This window comes from Alexandromys fortis, unplaced genomic scaffold (assembly GCF_014885135.2).
Source record: "Alexandromys fortis isolate MF-2015 unplaced genomic scaffold, M_Fortis_MF-2015_v1.1 scaffold_58, whole genome shotgun sequence".
NCBI lineage: Eukaryota > Metazoa > Chordata > Mammalia > Rodentia > Cricetidae > Alexandromys > Alexandromys fortis.
In genome coordinates this window covers 2981594-3003793 of record NW_026067940.1, presented here as the reverse complement: position 1 = coordinate 3003793, position 22200 = coordinate 2981594, and the positions used below count along the sequence as shown (strand labels likewise).

At 52.3% G+C, this 22200-nt stretch overlaps 1 protein-coding gene across 1 annotated transcript; it reads left to right on the top strand.

Annotated features, from left to right (window-relative positions):
• Tnnt2 (troponin T2, cardiac type) lies at positions 1 to 20082 on the top strand. Its single transcript, XM_050147736.1, has 16 exons — positions 1 to 3625; positions 7794 to 7835; positions 8845 to 8855; positions 8956 to 8967; positions 11362 to 11388; positions 13415 to 13501; positions 13764 to 13799; positions 14651 to 14684; positions 15575 to 15638; positions 15829 to 15945; positions 16647 to 16724; positions 17171 to 17281; positions 18560 to 18669; positions 19153 to 19243; positions 19493 to 19533; positions 19847 to 20082. The coding sequence occupies exons 1-16, from the start codon at positions 3552 to 3554 to the stop codon at positions 19890 to 19892; spliced, it is 981 nt and encodes a 326-aa protein (XP_050003693.1). The 5' UTR covers positions 1 to 3551; the 3' UTR covers positions 19893 to 20082.
• The last annotated feature ends 2118 nt before the right edge of the window (positions 20083 to 22200 follow it).

Here is a 22200-nt window from a genome sequence, read left to right as displayed (position 1 = left end):
TCCTAGTATGCTGATTTAATAGTTCAGACCTGGGGGCTGGAGAGATAGCTCAGCAGTTAAGAGCCCTGGCTACTCTTCCAGAGAAACCTAGGTTCAAGTCTCCAGCACCTACGTACCAACTTACAAATGTCTGGAACCCCAGTTTCAGGGGGCCTGTGGGCCCTGCATGCGCACGGTGCATGGTTCTACATGCAGGCAAAGCACACACAAAATAAAAGCCTTTGAGAGTACAGAATGGCCACATATCTTCACCCCATCTTTTCCACCAGGCTTCCTCTTTCCAGGACACTACAATGGCCTCTTATGTGTGTGTGTAGAATGCTGAGCCACCCAGAAACACACAGCAAACCAAGAAAGGCAGCCCAGTGCCCTGCAGCCCAGTGCCCTGCAGCCCAATGCCCTGCAGCTCCGTTAAGCTGGAGGCTGAAGGCGGTCTTAAGTCATTACAGCTCTTACCCCCAGTGGATTGCTTTGGTTTCCCCTAGAACCAGCTTGAGGGAGAGCAGGTGCGAAGGCAGCCTGGGGCAATGGCCCAGCTTTAGAACATGGCTAATAAGTGCCAGCACCAGGTCCCTGCTCCCCTAGTTCATGGGGCAGAGGCAGCCAGTCCCACTTGTCTTTGTGTCTTGGGTCCTACAGTTCAGAGGACAGAGCTCCTCAGATCCTGTCTGTGCTCATTTATGAGTACTCAGAGCTGGCTTACCTCTGTGAGTCGCCTGCAGCTGGTCTCACACTTTTGCTGGGCTGGGGAGGGGGCAGGGGGATGACCCTGAAGACACCCTGAAGACCTGCCTGGAACACCTTGTACATCCTGCCAAGGACTTGATCTGCAATTGAAAGTTGTTGGAAATCTGGGCAAGAAGAGGTGGTGACTGTGTGCCACCTGGACAGTGGGGGCAACTGCTGTAACTACTCTGGTTCTGCTGGGCACCCTAACTATGACCTCCCCTCTCTGAATCCCAAGAGTTCAAGCAGGTGACCTCACATGGCTTTGGGATGTTCATGTTGCAAATTTTGGGTAGTGCCTTGGCAGGTGAACTTTTGTACCTGGCAGAGCTGTCCTACAGACTCTTAGGAGAGACTCGTGGGTGCTCCCCTTAGACAGTGGAAGGGATGTTCATCAGATGCAGGCTCAAAGTGGTATGGCCTCTGCCTGAATCCCCTCTTTGGGGTGTCCATTGTGAGCAGGCTTCTGGGGAGCGTGTGGCAGCAGCTCCACTCCTCAGCTCCTTCTGCCACTGGCTTTGCTCTGGAAGGAGCTGATGAACAAGGGTGTGGAGGTGGCTAGAATTAGAGGGTGACAACTGTGTATGTGAGGTGACATCTGAGTGGTGTGTGTGCGTGTGTATGTATGGTGTATGTGTATGTGCGTATGTTTGTGCATGTGAGGTGACATCTAAGTGGTATGTGCATGTGCGTGTGTGTGCGTGTATGGTGTATGTGTGTGCATGTGTGCATATGTGTGTGCGTGTGAGAGGTGACATCTGAGTGATGTGTGTGCATGTATGTGTGCGTGTATGGTGTATGTGTGTGTGTGTGCGTGTGTGAGGTGACATCTGAGTGATGTGTGTGCTTGTGTGCATGTGTGTGTGTGTGTGTGTGTGTGAGTGTGTGTCTGAGGTGACATCTGAGTGCCCCCTAGAGGTAAGTCCACCTCTCTGCTCTGCTGCTGCAATGGCCTGGCACTGCCATCGGATTTGTGCCCCAGCATGCACTGGCCCACATGCTTCACATCACCGCACTTCTGATATTCTGCCCATTTGCCTGTTTCCTCTAATCTGGTCACTACAATTACTTGTAAGTTGCTTCTGGAGCCGCCCCGTTATACACCAGTGTGGCTGCTGAGCAGTGACTGTTGGGCTGATGCCCCACAGCTAGGGACCCCAGATATGAAGAACCCACTGGTTTTCCAGGAGAAGGATGCTCTGTGTGCGCTGATGCCCAGGTCCCTCTCTCCGGCATCCATGAAGACTGGCTATGGCCTGTCTGAAAGGTTATCTATCGGCTTTCTTGGAAAGTAGTTTAAGTTCAGGGAGGGCTTAGGGAAAGCAACTCCTAAATTCCAGGAGATTCTAGACTGAGATACAAGGCAATATGGGGCTTGGTGAGCTTAAATGGGAGGGGAGAGCTGGCTGCCATGCTCTTTATGAGGTCAGCCTGGCTCCGTCTCATTATCCCTCTCAGTATTCCCCCTCTCTTTGCCTTTCCCAAGCTCCCACCCCCAGCTTTCCTGAGCCCTCCCTTCCCTGGGATGCTGCCCCTAGGCCTATGGCTCTAGCTGGTCCTCTTGCTGACCTGCTGGCAACACAGAGATGCACATGGCTTGGGATAAGCCTGGAGCTAGGGATCAAAGTCACTGGGCTCAGAGACTGCTAGGGACCGCAGGAAGGGAACTGTGTCAGCTGAATAATGGGTAAGTTGGCTAGTAGGGTGGGCATTTCTATACAGAGGGTCCTCACAAAGACTTTCACACAGAAGCAACCCTGTCCCTCTTAAGTGGTGGAGCTAAAGGAGAGGCTGGGCACACGGTCAGGAGAGAGGAAAAGGACAGAGGCTGGGCGAATCTGGCGTGGAGAGCAAGAGAATGAGTCACTAACCATGTCTGGAGGGTCAGGGATCTCAGGGGTTGGGGCACCTGGGAAGTTGGGCCTGGTCCATGGAAGTATTCCTACTTTGGCTTCTGTGGGGCCTGCTGAGAAGGCTGGGGTGGAAGAAGGTAGACTGTGGGGAGACTCAGTTGCCTCCCAACTTAGTTTCTTTCAGCTCTATCACACCTGATCCCCACCATACCTGTCGTCCCTGTGGGCTGGTGGCCTTCAACATTCAAGCTACAGCAAAAGCTGGGTCCTGATCCTATGGACCTTCTGATCTAGCGGACAAGCCGGACAAAGTTGCTCACCATGACCCCCGTCTCTAACCCTGAGAGGAAACCCAACGATCCTCTGTTCCCTACTCACACTCCTGTTGCCAGACTATGGAGACTTGGCAATCTGGTGCTCAGCCTCCTCTGGCTTTGGAGACCACTCCTGTGAGGAGGACAAGGTGTGTGGCTCGGGGCTCATGGAGACGACTTTCTGTGTGCTCTTCCCAAGGCCTGAGAGCCTGCCATCTGCCTGAAGCCACTTGGTTCAGCAGCAGCAACAGCCCAGAGGATGCCTTTCCCCAGCTCTTGTCTTCTGCTCCCCAGGACCCGCCTAAGAGGCTCTTGAGGTGTCTCTGAGATTGACGCCTACCTCAACCCTGCTCCCAGCCCTCCCCCCTCTGGGCCTGGGCTTTGGCATCTGCTTTATCAGAATTCTCAAGAGGGACAGCTGGTTTGTGTTCCCAGCATATCTGCTCTGGTTTTAAATAGCTTATGTGGGCAGCTGCAGGACCACATGAGCTTATATGGCGTGGGGTACTTGTTCCTTTAGCCCTGTGCCTGGCACCTGCCAAAATAGCAGCCAACACCCCCCATTGTGTCGTCCCCCCCATCTCCTGCTGCACATTCCTCCCACCGCAGGGCTTGGCTCCCAAGGCCCCAGCCCACATGCCTGCTTAAAGCCCTCTCCATGCCCTGCCCTCGGCCAGTCCCTGCCGAGGCCAAGCAGACACCTCAGGACCCGTGTGCAGTCCCTGTTCAGAGGTAAGACCAGGGGGAGCCCCTGGGAGAGGGCAGAGGCAGGTGGATTCGGCTCTGGCACTTTCCGCTGGTCTGTGCTTGTGTCCATTCTGAGTGGTCACAGGGTTGATGGGAATCCACGGCGCTGTTTCCAGGATAGACTCCAGCCAGAGTGCTGTGGAGTGGGAGAGCCTGCATCCTCGATGGGAAGTGAGTGGGAGGTCCTCATCGGCCACGAGAGATAGCGTGTGGTTTTGAAGTCTTGAGTAGATTGCTTTCCCTCCCCAGATCTTTTTTTTTTTCATAAGTAGAGCGGCCTAGATCATTGTGGGGTCACTAAATACAACAGAACCCTAACCATCAGGGATCCCCAGATTGCTCAGTCTGTCTCCTTGACTCTAGGTTAAGGGCCACCCGAATCTTTTTTCTAGAGGCCCAGAGAGCAGGGTAAGACCATGGCTATATTTGCCAACGAATCCTGGTGACTCAGATGTCATGCCCAGGAACAAAGATGCTGCCCTGGAAGCACTGAGAAAGGTCAAACGTCCAGGGGCATGTGGGCCTGATGGGGTTTCTCCAAGCGGATGCTCTATATCCACTGGGCATCAGGGTGTGAGTCCACTCCTGGAGGAAGCCAAGGGTGCCTAGCATGGGGTGTGTGTGATGAGTCCTGATCCCTTTCCCAGAAGAGGGGAGCTAAGCTTGTCAACATTGGAAGGGTATTCCTGGGACCCACTGTGCCCCTTCCAGTGTGACCCTTGCCCCATCCCAACTTGTCCTTAGGGTTCTGTGCCTTTGCGTCGTAGGCAGGCTTTCTGACTTCTAGGTGCAGTGAAGGATTGTTTGGGAGGTAATTGCTTGGAGGCTAAGAAATGTCCAGCACATTCCACGGGGAATTCAGCTGGGAAGCCACCTGACCTCCAGAATTCCTCCTCTGACCCTCTTCTCACAGGACAGGTCCTCCTCCTCTGGGCAGAAAAATCGGAGGGGATCAAGTTTCACCCTCTGCTGATTCTTCAGCTAGTGTCCCGGGCTAACAGCTGTAGCTTTAGGAAGATCCCCAGTTCAATGCTTTGGACAAGGGCCAAAGGACAGAGCCTACGCTCCTCAGAAACTGCAAGGCTAAAATCTGAAGCTGATCTATTTCATAGGTAGCTTAATGAAAGGTTCAGAGACATTTAGGGACTTGCATAGGATGCACAGTAAAAGCCGGGTTTAAAACTCAGATCTTTTGATCCCCAAAGAGAGTCCTCTTTTGGCTTCTGTTGTTTTGCTTTATTACCCGTGAAAGGTGACCCCTGACAGATGGTAAGAAGCTGGAGGAGGGTAGGGTTCTTGGGACATACTCACATCCATCCCTCCAGCTTCCCCATCTCCTCTCATTCTGTAGCCCTCAGGCTCAGTTTCCACCCCTTTTTTTCCCTAGTCTACCTGGCTTAGGTGTGCCCCTTGGCTGGAAACATTCCCCAGACTCTGCAGTCTGTGGTCTGTGTTCTATTTTGGGAGCTAGATGGTGTTCCTGGGGGCAAGGTGGGGAGTCCAAGTTGCTGCTACCTTCTCTGATCTCTGCAAGATGCCCAGTGGCTCTAAGTTGGTGGGAGGGCAGGAGAGAAGTTAGCAATGATGAGCCTATAGGGTAGCCACACACCTCCCCCCAAGAACTCTCCCCATCACCTCGACACCCCCAGGCTCCTCACAAGTTCTGACTACTCCCCTGAGGTTTGTAAAGGTGGGTATACTACCAGACTTCTGGGCTCAGGATCTCATCCTGAGATCCAGGTGGAGGGTGTCTGGTGTTCAAGTCTCCTCTCAGTAGAATACCACCCCACTTGTTGAGAGACCTTACACGTTTGACATCCCTTTTCCACTATCATATGGCGGGGTGGGGTGACACGCTGCACAGGGCTGCTGTCCAGAGTTCCACTTGAGCCAGGCCCCACCCCGCAACTGTCTGTCCTACTCCAGCAGAGGGAGCAGAGTTGGGGGACCAATCCCAAGTTGCAGTGAGTTCTGAGTCTGAGACAGTCTCTGCTCAGAATATCTGGCCAGTGCCGGCTTCCCGGAAACTACCCAGTCTCAAGGGTGGCTTTGGCCTGACCATCAGCTCAGTTCAGCAGCACCTCGCCTTTCATGGCTGCCCATAGATGTGAGCTTGGGTTGGGTCTCAGCCCTCTTCCCTGCATTGGGATATAGAGGGAAGGCTGGAGAAGGCAGGGGTGAGATCATCCATGTCCCACCCTTTACACTGGATCAGACTGCAGGGGGTGGCTTCATGGTGGGCAGGAAGCACCATGTGGGGTGGTCCTGCCAATCAATATGTTCCTGTCGCTCCTGAGGCCACCACATTGTGTGGTCCTTCTCCCTTCTAATTCCAGTGTCGGGAAGGTTATATTGCAAACAACAGGGAGCATTGCCCACATTCCAGGCAACCTGATGGTGTCTCTGGGTTAGGCACTGATGTGCCTCCAGGAGCTGGGTCATAATAATACGGGTTGAGTTTGTTCTCGGCCAGGCACTTCACACTGTCTCTAATCTGTTCTTCCCATTGCATACACCGCAGGGGAGGAGAAATTTCTCAAAGGGAATTATGGTGTAGGAAAATGAAATGACCTTTTGAAGGTCACACTAAGGTCACCAGATGACTCTCATACTGAAGCTTTGCTCTTTCACCTCTCCCCGTGGCATTTTGTAATTATGAGAGCACATAATCACACCTGGTCATGCCTGGGCATCTACTCATTAATATTCGCGGGGTCCTCATAGGGTCCCTTAGCTGGGATGTCTGTACTCCCTCCATCATTCAGAGAGAACCAAGGTTCAACTGTGCTACAAACACATCAACATCTCAGTAAACAGATAAGAGCCTGAACCCAGGGCTGTCCCTACCACAGTTACAGGAATAGCTCAGCCAGTATCCCAGGGACGCTGTAAAGCTGGGATCTTTATTGAGATTGGGTGGATTAATACTCACACCTATGAAATACTGCCAAAGGGCTGGAGAGGTGGCCCAGCAGTTAAGAGCACATGTTTGAGGGTCCAGGTGGGTTCTAGCATTTATGTCAGGTGGCTCACAATCACCTGTAACTCAAGCTTCAGGGGATCCGAATTCCTCTTCTGAACACCATGGGCACCTGCACTCAAATGCACACGCACACACAGACACAGTCAATAAGAAATAAAATAAGTAAAAAAAAAAAAAAGGAAACAGAAAAAGCTTCCTGTGTCCCCTTGTCCACATTCCCGAGACAACACATTTACAAAACTATAGAATGTAATATCATGACTCACATGTAAACACAGATCCGGTTCATCCAGGCTCGCACTCAGGCCGCCCCAGCTTCACTGTGCTTTTGTTTGGGGTGCGTCCTATACAGTCCTAACCTGGGTGTGTTCATGCATTCATCCCTCTAGTCAAGACCCACAAGGGACCTGTGAGATGGCTCGGTGGTAAAGTCACTTGCCATCAAGCCTGACAACCCGAGTTCCTTGCCTGGGACCCAGATGGGGAAGAAGAAGACCAGCTGTTCTCTGACCTCCACACATGCCCTATGACACTGTGTGCACACGCATCAATAAATATGTCATTTTTAAAAGGCCAAAAAGGGTCCCTTGTGCACATTTTTATTACCATTTCCACTTCTCTCCTGCCCTCCACATGAGCCTTGGTGACTTACTCTCCATATTTACAATCTTGCCCACGTCAAGAAGTTGTAAGTGGAGCCGTACAGCCTGTGACCATCACAGCTGCCTTTCTCAAGCACTGACGGGAAAATGTGCTATTGTGCTGCACAAGGCTAGAGATGGTGTCACCAGCGTCCCAGGGGAGCTGTGTCAGGATGGAACGTACAGTGAGAACAGGAAGAGAGTGCTGGTCGCGAGGGCCGTGCTCGCCTGAGACGTGGAGAAACACAGCTAACATTTCTTTGAGAGTTACAGATAGGAACCTAAGAAATCCAGGGTGGCATGCTCAGGGGCAGGGAATGGGTGAACACCAGTTAGCTGCCCTGCTGCGATTCAGGTGTCATGGTTGCCTTCTTGCAGAGGGAGAAATTGACTTTTCCCTGTGGGTCACACAGTGAATTCATCCCCAGGCTTTTTTGAGTCCTCTCTAGCTGGGTGCAGAGGGCTCCTGCAGAAGGCAGCCGCCTTTCACTTGCTGCCTGCAACGATGTTTTTCTCTTTCTGAAGGGAGAGCCATGTCTGACGCGGAGGAGGTGGTGGAGGAGTACGAGGAGTAAGTATCGGGAGCATTCTGCCTTGCATGGGGTCCCCTCATGCCCATATTGGGTGCATTCTGCCTTGCATGGGGTCCCCTCCTACCCTCGCATCCTGGTGGAAGTGGCTGCGCCTATTTCCAGGACTTGGAGTTGGGATTCCTTCCCTTTCTTCCCATTTCTGTAGCTCTGATTAGCGGATCCCAGGCAACCTCAGACTTGGGACTTTAGGAAAACAGGACTCAGTTTGAGGACCAGGAGGGAAGCTGAGAAGCTGGGGCTGTTGATACTGCTAACAGTTCAACAGCTCTCCTGAGGCCACAGACATGGTGGCCCCCCTCCTGTCCCAGGCCCAGCATTATCCCTAGTCCCTCACAGTGCCTTGTCTACAGGCCTGCCCTGGGGACGCAAAAGGTGAAGTACAGTCAGGCAATCTGACAAGTATTCTGAGTAGAGATGTCACCAGGGAGGTCACCTTGACTAGCACAGACCTGCCTTTCCCTTTGGGCTGCTGAGATACAAACCACAGGAGGACTTGATAAAGGGATGTATGGTGCAGATGTGGCCACGGTTGTACAGGAGCTTGGGGAAGAGCGAGAGTGGGTGCAGGGATGGGCAGAGGCAGCTGCGTGGAGAAGGGAGGCTTCCCCTGGCCGCATTTGTAGAAAGAATTGGAGAAAGGGTTTTCTGAAAAGGACACTGTCTGGGAGAATCTCAGGTGAGGTGAGAGGCGGTAGGGGGAAGAACGCTAAAGATACTTGTTGACTTAGATGTTTGCTGGAAACAGTGGCAGATAGTGCAGGCTAAGAAGGGTGGGTCAGGCTGCTGGAGGTCGTTGCAGAGGGAGCCAGAAGGTGGAATGCTATTTGCAGAAGAAAGAAGTGGGAAAGGGTGCTTCATGGAAAGGTCATTGTGTGTGCGTGTGTGTGTGTACATGCGTGTATGTGTGCGTGCGTGTGTGTGTGTGTGTGTGTGTGTGTAGCGTGTAGTGTGTACACCAGTTTTGACAGTGTCTTCTTTTATTCTCAGAGAACAGGAAGGTAAGTGATCGTGGGGACGCCCACACTGATGGAGGACAGTCCGGCTGGAAACTGACCCGTCTCTTTTCTCTTCCCTTTCGCCCTGGTCTCTTCTGAACAGAAGCTGTAGAAGGTATGTACCTCAGGCACATGGGGAGTAAGAGAGGAGTTTTGGGAGGCCAGTGCTTCTGGGGAAACAGTTTGTCTTTCTTTGCTCTGAACTCCTAACTGAGCAGAGATGGCCCGAGTAATCACTTTTGCATATATATATATATATATATATGTGTGTGTGTGTGTGTGTGTGTGTGGTGTGTATACAGCATATTTTCTTACCATGAAAACTTTGACATGTATATAGACAACAAGAAAAGAATAATGAGCCCCACGGTCTCATCACCTAGCCTCCGCAATCAAAAACGTGTGGCCAATAGTCGTCTCTACTCCAGCTGGTCCTGGCCGGTTTGAAGAGGCACCCCAAACCAGTCCCAGATACATACCTTACTAATTCCACATATATCTCAAGACGTGTGGGCTGGAGAGATGGCTCAGCTTTTAAGAGCACTGGCTGCTCTCCCAGGGGACCCAGATTCAATACCTGCTACCCTCATGGTGGTCCACAACCGTGTGCAACTCCAGTTTCAGGGTATCTAACACCCTCTTCTGACCTCTATGGGCACCATACATACAAGTAGCATACAGACATACATGCAGGCAAAACGTCCACATACATGAAAAGTTAAACTAAAAGTTAGACAAACTAAACCACTAAATAAACAGACACAACCATAATGCCACGGACAAACCAAAACCCATCCCAGCGATTGTTTTTTTTTTTTTTCACGTGAATCTGAATTTGCTTCATTACCTGGGACATTCTCTATGGGCATGAAGCTTTCTTACAACCTGGCAAAGGTCCATCTTGCTGTCCCCTCCTCTTGGATATGGTGACATGTCACCCTCCTTGGCTTGGACTCTGCTATCTCTGGAAGCGCTCTCTCTGTCCTTCCTCCTGGAAGGCCCAGAATGACCTCATGGGTCCTGATTTCCACCCCACAGGCAGGCTGAAGCCTGGATTGCAGTGGTTTGGATAACGCATGCCATGTGTGGAAAGGGTCTCTGATGATCTCGGGAGCTGCACCTCCCCTGTGCCTCAGGTTTTTTGGAAAAAGTGAGGAGCCTCTTGCTCCTTTAAGTCTGTTCTGTGTCGTGTAGCCAAATAGGAGCTAGGAGCAGAAGATGCCATTTCTGATTTTTAGGGACCATTAGAAAAATCTCTCAGATAGCATTCTACTACTGAGCCAAATCTCCAAACCAAGGCTTTTTGTTTGTTTTTGTTTTCGGAGTTCAGACTGGTCTCAAGCTGTGGTAATCCTCCTGCCTCAGCTTCAGTACTGGGATTACAGGCCTGAGTCATGAGTCACAATGTTTTGAATCAAGAGCCCAGCTGCTTCCAACTTCCTGCATAGGAGGGACACCGTCTGCTGGGGGATTCCTTAGCCTTGGAGGAATCTCCTGTTGACAGCAGTTTCTGGCTAGTAGGCCTTGGGAAACAGACTTCAGCCAGATTTGGGTCTTTCAGCCTGTTTGGTACACACAGCAGGTTCTGTCTGGGAGTCAAAGTTCTCGGTGGAACGAGCTCTTGCCACATCTACATCTACCTCTCTTGTCCCAAATGGTCCAAGGTGCTGTCTCTGGCTCAGAAAGGAAAGATCTGGACGAGTGGCTGAAACCTACAGGGCAGACAGTGCTGAGAGCCTTTGTTCTGGGGAAAGTATCTCCCCACTGCTGCTAAGGTCTTCTTCCCTACCTCCACCCCTTATCTTATTTTTGATTTTTGAGGTAACGTTTCTCTGTGTAACTTTGACTGTTCTAGAACTACTTCTGTGGACCAGGCTGGCCTTAAACTTCACAGAGATCCACCTGCTGGGATTAAAAGTGTGCGCCACCACCATTGGCTTCCTAAACTCTCCCTTGAGTAGAAGTTTGTGTTAAAAACAGTGGGGAAACCTAGGCAGCCTCCTCAGATTACGAGCCCATGCCTTCCAACAGGCCAGGCCAGTTCCCTTGGTCTGGGTCCCAGTATGGCAGTCCGAGATGTGATTCTGGGAGTCTGTAGGTGTTTTACGGGGTAGTCCCAAAACTGATTCAAGGCAGGAATATAAGAGAAGTTGGAGGAGAAGTGATTTTTTTTTCTATTTCCTGATACTCGGGTCCAGTCTTCTGAGAGAGAAGCCAGGGCCGGAAACCTAGAAGCAGGCTGGGGCTGAATGCTTTCAGGTGTTGGGCTCCCGTTAGGCATTCTGCTCTCGGTAGTGGTTGGGAACTGGCTGTCATGATGTCCGTTTATTTGAGGCTTGGGGATGTCACCGAGGAGTGAGCCTGCCATGTTGTTTGAATGTTGGCTTGGGAATCAGAGTTTGGACCTAACTCTGAGCTGGCTGCCGCCCGCGCTGCCACCAGGCTTTCTGCTGCACACTAACCTGTTCCGCTTGCTCCCTTCGCCGCTGCCACCTCCTGCACCCAGAAGAGGAAGACTGGAGTGAAGACGAAGACGGTACAGCCTTCTCTGTCCTGTTCCTGTCCCTGCTCTCCTGTTCTTCCGGGGCTCTGGGCTTGGGCTGGGAAGGTCCATGACTTCAGAGGGGCCAGGACCCTAGGGCCCCTTGTCCCTTCTTTCTTTTCCTTCTTGATTTTTTCTCTGGGGTAGACACTGGGAAGGATCTGGCCTGTGCTATCTTCCCACTGGCTCCATGTGTGGTCACAGAGGGATTCTTACGGCAAGAATGGACCCCAGTTGCTCCAGTATGCACAGTGGTGTTACATGTGGGGACCTTCCCTGTTTTGCCTAAGGCTCAATGGCCAAGGGGTCAGGGCTCTGAGGACAAAGTCATTGAAGAGCAGCGGAGGAGACTACAAATAGCCAGAGCAGAGAAGACATGATGTAAGCCTTCAGCTGTGTGCTGCTGAGCTGTGGGGTGAGGCTGGGCCTGCTCCCAGGGATAGCAGGAGGGCAAAGGAGTCAGAAAAGGCTTTCCCACAGTGATGTCCAGGGAGACGCCAAGTGTGACCTGTTCATTGAGCTTCTGTGTGACCGATCACTTGGCAAAGGACACATGGCACAGAGAGATGAAGGCTAGGTGAATGGATGAGGAGCTAGCGTGGTAGCTTCAAGGTGGACCCCATAACTGGCCACCTTCCGCTATTCTCATGTTATTGGCAAAGCTCCTGCAGGATTGAAAAAAGCACCCCAGACGTCAGTGAGGTCCCAGTCCTAGGAAAGGAGGCCAGAGAAGATGAGCAGAGGGCGCAGAGGTGCCCCCTTTCTTCTGATGGTTCTGTCTGTCATGAGGTGTTTTCTTCTCCCTCTGTCAAGGGCCACCACTTGTCAGTCTATCCATCACCGAATGTTACAAACACTTCCGCCAAGCCGAGTCATGGTCTGGACAGCATCCTGCCTCCCTAATCTGTCTGTCCCTTCTGAGTGTTGGGAGAGGCGGGGTCCACATCCTGCCAAGCAAATGACGAAAATAGAAATTCCTGGCAACCCTCTGGGTAGCACAACTCTTTAAGTGTTGGGTGTTTCGTCCACCCGCACAACCTCATGGCTTCAGTTTCTGTTAGACGTGGAGGAAGGGTCTATGGACTTGAGGAGTCACTGGGCCCGCAACAGACTTTCCCTGGTACCCCAGTTTAGTCAGAAACTGTCCTACAGTGCCAGGCACTGAGTGGAGTCTCCAGGGTGAAAAGTTAGGCAAGGTGAGGGAATCATGTCACCACGGCGGTCATAGGGGAAGCAGGTTCTAAACTGGGCAGAAAGAGGCTGGACAGGCTGGTCCCCAGCAGTGAGTCTTTCTGTCTTCTATCACTGGTGTCCCCATAGCACCCACACCCTCACACCTTCCCACAGCCAATAGCTGACTTTTCCAGCAGCCTCCTGGTGGCAAATAGGTGTCCACAGCGGAGAGGACCCCATTCTGATTTCCAAACTTCCAGGGTGGCAAATTTGGGACACTTACCAGGAAGATGGCACCCCTCTGTTGGGTTTCACTTTTCCTGCAAAGGAGCAGATGTACACTTCAGCTGGCAGCCCCGCAGTCCCCGCTGCCCTTCCTCACTTGTGGGCTTGAGGCATGGATGAGCGTATAGATGACTGAGGTTATGTGCCTATAAACCCTTGATTACAGAAGTAGTGAGAGAGGTTATGTGCCTACGAACCCTTGCTTACAGAAGTAGTGAGCGAGGTTATGTGCCTACGAACCCTTGATTACAGAAGTAGTGACTGAGGTTATGTGCCTACGAACCCTTGCTTACAGAAGTAGTGACTGAGGTTATGTGCCTATGAACCCTTGATTACAGAAGTAGTCCTGGGCTGGCTGTAGCTGTGAGCTCTAGATTGCTGACTTCTGGTATAACCAGGAACCAAGCCACGTTCCTTCTGTCATCTGAGGCCATAGCTCCCGAATCATGTGAACCTGGATATTACTGCCCTCTTCCACCCCTCCCAGGCTCTGTTCTGGGGGTGCTGTCTGGCTGCTGAGAGAGGGGCCTGGTTGTTCATGGTGTCTGGTTCACCTCTCCAGAGCAAGAAGAGGCAGTGGAGGAGGAGGATGGCGGGGCCGAGGCTGAGCCTGAGGGTGAGGCGGAGACAGAGGAGACCAAAGCAGAAGGTATGCCAGATGAGGGGACAGGGGGTTTGGGGTGGTGTTTTAAGATGTCAGTCATCCAGGTGCTTTCTAGCTCATGTGCCTGTGACTTCCGGCTGGGCTGGGGATGCAGAAGTCCATTTTCTGGTCGGTGATCATCAATCCGGGGCCTTTCATGGTTGACCCTGCACTAAATGAGAAGGCTAACATGCCTGGCCATAGGCAATGCTCTCAAGGGAAATGAGCTCAGAACAGGACCCCTGTTGATTGCTCGTGTTTTGTTTAGAGGTTGACCTGGATGAAGAAGCCAAAGATGCTGAAGGTGAGTGCTGTTGGATGCCAGCACAGGAGCTGGGTATGATGAGGGAACTTGCCATGGTAACCTTGTGGACGACTGTGCCTGGGGATTCCACCAGAAGTTACAAAGGAAAGGGTTGGAAGGCAGAACTGGGTAGCACCTACAGGGCCTGGGAGGCTCTGAACCTTTGTCCTCTTTACCTTGGTGACATAGTCTTAGTGACCAATAGGAGAGGAAATCAATATGTAGCCCCCTGGTTCATGCAGGATAGTGGACTCAGAAGTCACATTCACACCCCGGGCTCCTGGTACCCAGGCAATGCCAGTGAGGTCTGGTATTTGTAGGACATAGATGGTTCATGCCGTGGTGACGTCATCGTCTGTGTCCTGGACAGGCTGCAGCCTCTGTCAGTTGACCGTAGTCACTCATATACTGGGGTGGAGGGTTCCAGAGACAGCCAGCCCAGTCTTGGAATCATCCCCACTAGCTCCCTGGCTCTGTGGCTACCAGGAAGTCTAGGGCCCAAAACATTAAGGCAGGCCTGGGAAGCAATCTAGGCTTGGAGCCCCTGGGAACCTTCCCACAGGCCCCTGCATGACTGTGGAGTCTGAGAAACAATCTTCCCAGCCCAGAACAGAGGAGAGAAAGCCCCATGGCTCCAGGTCTAGTGTGCCTGTAGACACAGCCACCGTCCTCTGTGACCTCCCCTCCAGGCTCCCTTCATGCCTGTTGGTGATAATGGAAGTCCAGATTTACCAGGGCTGGGAGAGACGCCCTGTGCAGGTGGGGAAACAGAGACCCAAAGGTGTGCAGCTCAGGGTGGAGCTGGGCATAGTCAGGTTTGCTGAACCCACACCCCTTTCTCTCTCCTTCAGATGGTCCAGCTGAGGAGTCCAAACCCAAGCCCAGGTGAGTGCAATGCACCTGTCTGTGGTAGAGCCTGGGGGCAGAGGGCATTTAGGGAGACTGACAAAGAGACAGGAGTGTGTGTGGTATAGCGAGCCTGAGCAGGACTGCAGTAGGCATAGACTACCCCAGAGGGGAAGAATGTGAGATGAACTATAAACTACACTTCATTACCAGTTATAGGCACACTAACATGGTTGGAGTTTCATTCGTCTACAGACTAGGGAAGGGCTAGCCATGGCCTTGGACAGACACACTGCCTGTCACACAGGATGACCCTCTTGGCTGTGTGGGATCTAGGGGAAAAGGGATGCAAACTTTGGGGGAACCAAGCAGTGAAACCATACCAACCTAGGCATGACAGTTTTGGGGAGCTGAGAACGGGCAGAATGGGGCAGGTCCATCCCATAGTGGAAATCACATCTCCTGATTGTCAGTACGGGGCCATTGGGACACGGAGTGTTTCCTTCGTGGCAAGCTTATCCTGCCAGCAGATGGCACTGCAGCACACTCATGGCCTCCAGTGGCCTGGGTGGGTCTTAGCTCTGTTCATTCTCTGTGCTGGCTGTTTTGAGCATTCCCGAGCAGCTCCTTTTAGCCCCTGAAGGCCTAAGAGCATATGAAGAAATCAAGGATCAGAGATTCACCCAGGGACACTATCTAAGCTCAGCTCTTCTGCTTCCCAACTGTGTAGTTTTAAGCCTTCATTTTCCTAATAGAGGTCAGTGCTGCCCCCTTCTGGGATCTAGTGAGAGGACAAAATGAAATTAATCTCTGTGAAAGGTCAAGTGAGGTAGACGTGCTGACGTCATCATGGAGGCTCCAGGATCACATAGTTCCTCCACATCCCCCAGTTGTTTTGGTGACCCCCGAATCTCCATTCCTCTCTGCAGCAGGCTCTTCATGCCGAACTTGGTACCACCCAAGATCCCTGACGGAGAGAGAGTGGACTTTGATGTGAGTGGTGATTGCTGGTAGAACAGCTCAGCCTGGGGGGTGACAAGGGCTCAAATGAGAGTCACAGAGCCCCTGATCTTGTGGGTGGCTCAGGGATGGCTGAGGTTCAGGCCCCAAGCCCTGACAGTAACTTCTGCATTGAGCCCGTCCGTTTCACGGTGCAGCAGGCTTAGGTAGACTCTCCCCACAGGACATCCATAGGAAACGCATGGAGAAGGACCTAAACGAGCTGCAGACACTGATCGAGGCTCACTTCGAGAACAGAAAGAAGGAGGAGGAGGAGCTAATCTCTCTCAAAGACAGGATCGTAGGTGTCCGACTTCCACAGTCCACCCTACCCTCCCTCCCGGCTGCCTCAGCCTGCCTCAAGCTGCCAACCTGTTGGATGCTGCTCCCGCTGGGTCCCTGCCACCTGCCTATCAGTGGTGCTATTCCTTGTCAACAGGAGCCTGATAAATTCTGGCTCTAGCTGGGCCTAACCGGACACCGCTGGCTGTGGGATGACAGTCAAATGTCTGTGTTCTCCCTGTTCCTCTTTCCTACCCTTTGGGCATAGCTGCCACCCTAACACAGGACACTCAGATCAGCCTGCGGAATCCTGGGTGACACCCAGAATTCCACTCAGAGAGGGGAGACTATTTGATTCCTTGTTTTTCTCTACCCAACCTGCTTCCCCCAGCTGTGCACAGCAACCCCTTATCTTTGAGCACAGAGAAGCTGCCAGGCCTGGCTCTCTGGAGCCAGAATGTGGATTTTGTCCTTGAGGGAGACAGAGAAGCCGGTCGGCGTTTCCCACAGAGTTGAGACAGTCTCCAGTGGGCTTCCAAGAGGCTCTCCTAAATTAGCTAGGATGCCTTCCTGGAGTCTCCAACTGTGATGGGCCACTTCCATCTGCATCCTTGGAGCAGGCCGAGAACAGAAACACATGGAAGAGGGCCACCTCTCTATTCCTGTATGGGGATAACACCCCTCACAGACACACACAGGTGTTTCTACCTCTCTCTCCAGGAAAAGCGACGGGCAGAGCGGGCCGAGCAGCAGCGCATTCGTAATGAGCGGGAGAAGGAACGGCAGAACCGCCTGGCTGTGAGTGACCCCAGCCCAGTTACTGAGCCCTTGAATCCCGAGTGTCCTCTCTAGTCATAGACATCAGTTCTAGAGGTCGCCTTTATCACAGAAGCTCAGGTCCTTGGCTCAGTATTGACATCATTCCAATGAACAGGACAGATGTGCTGGGGTCTTGTGCTCATGGTTTTAAGGCCCTCTAGCCCCTATCCCTTCCCTAGGACAGGCCGGATGGGACAGAGGGCCTGGGGGGATGGTGGGACTTTACAGATGTGAGTCAGTGCTTCCTTAACTCATTCACGCAACAATTCATGCGCCCGTTCAGTAAACCCCAGTATGCCATCTTGTGCCAGAGGGCACCTCAGAAAGCTCCTTGTCCAATGATTTGTAAAGAACACCAGCTTCATCCCAGAGTCTGGTTTCCCACCCTCTCCATTAATGTATTCATTTGCTCTCCCTGAAACCAGGAAGAGCGGGCCCGGCGTGAGGAGGAGGAGAACAGGAGGAAGGCCGAGGATGAGGCCCGGAAGAAGAAAGCTCTGTCTAACATGATGCATTTTGGAGGGTACATCCAGAAGGTAGGTGGGAAGCAGCGTTGGGAGCCAGGAGATCTCAGTGTATCCTCAAGACTGCCTTTGATGGGATCCATGAAGAAATTCCCAGCTGCTGTGGTTGAAGTCTAAGGTCTCCCCATGCTTAGCCCCCGAGCTAGCTGTCAGCCTGACCACAACGTCACTAGGATGGGTCTGCTGTGGCAAAGGTTAGAATGCTGATATGCCTCCTCATGCTGGCTCCCCAATGTGACTGGGTGCCACCCAGAGAATCCTGGGTCCTAGAGTCAGAGCTCTGGTTAAAGACCCGATTCTGCCCCATATAGCAGCATGGCCTACACTAACATCTGGTTCTGTTTGCTCACATGGCCTAGTGTTGCCTGTCCTGCAGCTTCAGAGAGGTGACAAGCTGACGTGGAAAGAGCGTGCTGCACAGATGTGGGGTGATTTGCTGGTGGACACTCACTCATACTAGATGTCCCCCCTCTCAGGACTGGGGCTTCATTTGCTTTCTTTCTGCATCTTTTGTTTTGTTTTGTTTTTTAGACAGTGTTTCACTGTATAGTACTGGCTGTCCTGGAACTCACTGTATAGACCAGGTTGGCCTCAAACTTACAGAGAGAGATCCACTTAACCTCTGCCTCCCAAGGGCTGGGATTAAAGGCAAGAGCCACCATGCCCAACCAGGCCTGGTTTTCTTTATGCATGGAGACATCAGAATATTTTATTTTAGATATCCTAAGTCCTCAGCTCTGCTGCCATGTCTCTGTCCTCACAGTGACCACACCAGGCAAATGTTATCAAAATTTTACTTACCTAAGCCCCAGACCTGTGCTTGGCATGGCAGGCAGCCCCTGCGGAGCCCCCGAATCACTTTGTCCTTCCTGTCTTCCTGTCTCCCACCCTGCTTCTCTCCATGTCTCTGTGGCGGTCTTGGTCTCTCTCTCTGGGTCTTTCTCTCATGGTTTCCTGGTTTAGCAAGCTCAGGTGGGTACAAAACCTCGAGTCCTCTTCCTCCACCCTTTAGCTGTAGAGTGCTCCCTGGGAGGGGAGCACACCTTGTTGGAGGAGGAATTGTGGGAGGAGGGAGTCTGGAAGAGCCTGGTAGGGCACTTAGGCCCCTCCTTGCCCCCACCTCAGTTTCTCTGGGGGAATTTAGAAGGGGACGGCGTGTCATGTTGCTAGAGCAAGAGGATAGGAACCTGGTGTTCTGAAGACCTGGTCCTCCTTCCCAGGGTGTTGGGAGGGTTAGGGGACAGGGAGGAGTCATCTTTAGACAAGTGTCCCTGCTCACCACCGCCTCAGACAGAGCGCAAGAGTGGGAAGAGGCAGACCGAGCGAGAGAAGAAGAAGAAGATCCTGGCTGAGAGGAGGAAGGTGTTGGCCATTGACCACCTGAATGAAGACCAGCTGAGGTGAGCTAGCTGGCTGGGTAAACCCTGGCACTCTTCTCTCGGGTGGGGTGGAAGGTACTTCTTGATGTAAACCGCCAGGGGGAGTTACTCCCTCACGCATTTCCCAAGGCTTATTACTGGGGCTAGCGCAGGGCCTCAGCAGGCCGGTCTCCTTGTGTGAGCTCTGCTGGGAGGGAAAGAGAACTGGGTCAGCTCATGGGAAGGATGATTCAGCTAGATGCTCTACAGCACCTGGCGTGCTTCTTCACGACTCCAGCGACTCTCAGAACTCCTGGTCTCTGTCCCTGGGCCCTGGGCACAGCAGCTGGGACGCAGAGTTTCAGAAAGGCCAGGCCCACGGCAAAGGCTGGAGGCGCCCTCTGCCTACCTAAATGTGCAAGGACAGGCTGGGGGACCGTGTAGGCTGAGTAGGGGCCAGGATGAAGACCAAACCCACGGTAGGGTTTATGGCTCCTCACTCCACTCTCCCTGTGGCTCCTGCAGAGAGAAGGCCAAAGAGCTATGGCAGAGCATTCACAACCTGGAGGCGGAGAAGTTCGACCTGCAGGAGAAGTTCAAGCAGCAGAAATACGAAGTGAGCTGCTCACTGTGCCCGTCCTTCAGCCATGCTCTGGTGTGACCTGGTCCCCACCACTGCTGACCCTCAAGGCCCCTTTCCTGTCCCCCATCAGTCCAGTCGACTCACTCACTGGTCCCCAGCAGTGTTCTGATTTTTTCCTCCTCCCCCTCTGCACCCTTGCTTCTACACTGAACCCCTCCCCTCTTTCAGACCTCACTGAATGAGCCCCAACTTTATCCTTTATCTTCCCCGCTTTTCTTCCAGATCAATGTTCTGCGAAACAGGATCAACGACAACCAGAAAGTGTAAGTGTCCGAGGTCCTTCTTTCATCACACGCCCTGCCTCCCTCTTTCTCATCCCGCTGTGAGGGCTGGGACTCCAGCCCTTCCTCTTTCCCCCTCAGTTCACAGCTTTCTTCTTTCTGCCTTAACCACTGCTTGCCTGAGCAGGGTGGGATGCGGTAGGGGGGAGGAGGGGGAGAGCAGGGCAGTTGTTATGTTCTATCCCTGTTCCAGGATGTTCATCTCAACCCTAGCTTCCCTGAGCCCCTCCTCTGCCCCACTGGAAACTGCTGCTCCTCCCCTCCCCCCATCTGATGGGCTTTGCTTTTCCTGCAGCTCCAAAACTCGTGGGAAGGCCAAAGTCACCGGGCGCTGGAAGTAGAGACAGCACTGCTCTAGCCAAAGCTCTGACCCTTGCCTGTGTCCCTGCCCTGAGCATCTCAGCTCAGGTCCTCCTGGGCACCCAATGCAGACTCCTGTCTTGAGAGTGAGAGCTGGACCAGCTAGAAGCCAGTCCTCTTCCTGACCCCTATGCCCATACCACTCCAGGAATAAAAGGCCAGCACACTACACACGCAGAATGGTATTTCTGTCATTTTGCTCAAGTGTCACGGGGAATCAAGACCCTCATATTTGCTCAGCTTGGAGGAACTTATGCCAGTCTGGTGTTCTTTGACCCACCTACAGCTTTTACCCACCTCCAGGGGAGAAACTGATGCCTGTAACACACATACATTCTCAGAGCCCAGGAGGGAGGCGCGAGCAGTGGACAGGGTTTGTGATTTTAGCCTCTGTGAGTCACCAGGAACAGCATACTGGGGAAGAGGGCTGTCACACGGGGAGAGGCATTCCCCATGTGACTCATTTGCTGGAGAACAATGGAGCCTCTTTGGATGGTTCCTGTTTTCTTTCTCCTCCTGGCCTGGGCACTAAGAGCCCACTGTCTGAGGGGCAGGGAGCCCTTGAGGAAGGAAGGAAGGATGGTTTCATTGGGCAGCTGTTCAGGCCAGAGCTGCCAAGAGGCTTAGGCTAGTCTGAGTGCCTCGGTTTCCCCTTTCCCGTGATCTGCATATCTTCTAGGGCTTAAAGATCCCAGAGCTAAGAGGACAGTGTGGTAGCACAGTTTCTGAGCAGATGGACAGGAAATCCACAAGAGATAGGAGACCACCCACTCAACAGCTCTCTCGGGCAACCCCCCCAAGGGGGCAGGTTCCCCTGTACCACCAGGCCCTCTTCGGGCCTTCCTCTGCTTGAATCTTTTCTCCTGTTATCCCTTTGCCATCAGTAACACCTCGTGGGTCCTGTCTCAGAACTTGCCCCATGATCTCCCAGGCATAGTGGATTCACCTCTCATTGCGCTGAGCATCTGGGCTCAACTTATGTCTTCTAGCGTACACCATTAGATCAATCTGTTCCTATAGACATCACTTGTCCTGCTTTCTGGATACCACACTCCCTATTTATCCTGAGCTATGTGCCTGCAACAGACATTAGTGATACAGACATGAAAAAAATACAGTCCTAGGGGCTTGGCCTGTGGTCATGGGTTCACTTTCTCATGCATTTCTGTTAGTTACTATTCTTGTTGCTGTGATTAAAAATACCAGACAGAAGCAGCTTGAGAAAGGAAGGGTTCATTTTGATTCACAGTTTAAACAATGGAGGGCACAGTCCATCATGGTGGGGGAACCACAGGAAAGAGCATAAGGCAGCTTGCTCATATCTTTGTGGATCAGGAAGCACAGGCAGCTTGGACAGAAGATGGAGTGGGCCTATAGTCCTCAAGTCCCACCTCCAGAGCCTCATGCCTGCCAGTGAGGCCCCACATCCAAAAGGTTGTACAACCTCCCAAGTAGTGTTGCCATTGGGGAACGAAGTGTTCAAACACATGAGCCAGTACGCATGTGGGTCAGGGCAGTGTGTGTGTGTGTGTGTGTGTGTGTGTGTGTGTGTGTGTGTGTGTGTGAAGGCTGTATTTTACATTCGAACCCTATCACCTCCATCCCTCAGTAACTATGATGTCCTGAGTTCTGACTATATGCTGGACACTGTGCCGGTCACAGAGTGGCTATGAAGGGCATGAAAGGTGCAGATAGGGCCGTAGCAAGCAGGCGGCTTCTGGAGGGAAGGAAGTGTACCTGCTGAGTCCTAGTGGGAAGGAGGGGAAGTTAGGAGAGAGGTGTGTCTGGGAGAGTCTACAAGTCTTAGAAGCAGGAGGCAGCCTGTTCTGCTCTGAACTCCCCCCCCCCCATCATATCTTTTCTCCTAAAGTCATCAGGAGTCTTGGGAAGATTTTTATTCTTTTTAAACACAAATGTTCACCATTTCTTTGTAGTGAGGATATTTGTCATGAGCTTTTGGCTCTAGTAGTTCCTGATGCCCTGACCCCAGTCCACAGTTACCTTCAGTTACCCTCAGTCACCAAGAACTATGAACACAAGTAGCTCAAAAAGGTATCAAGTTGGGCTGGAGAGATGGCTCAGCGGTTAAGAGCATTGCCTGCTCTACCAAAGGTCCTGAGTTCAATTCCCAGCAACCACATGTTGGCTCACAACCATCTGTAATGGGGTCTGGTGCCCTCTTCTGGCCAGCAGGCATACAGAATATTGTATACATAACAAATAAATAAATATTAAAAAAAGGTATCAAGTTAGGTAGGGGCAGGGCAAAAGAGAAGGGGGAACATTCAA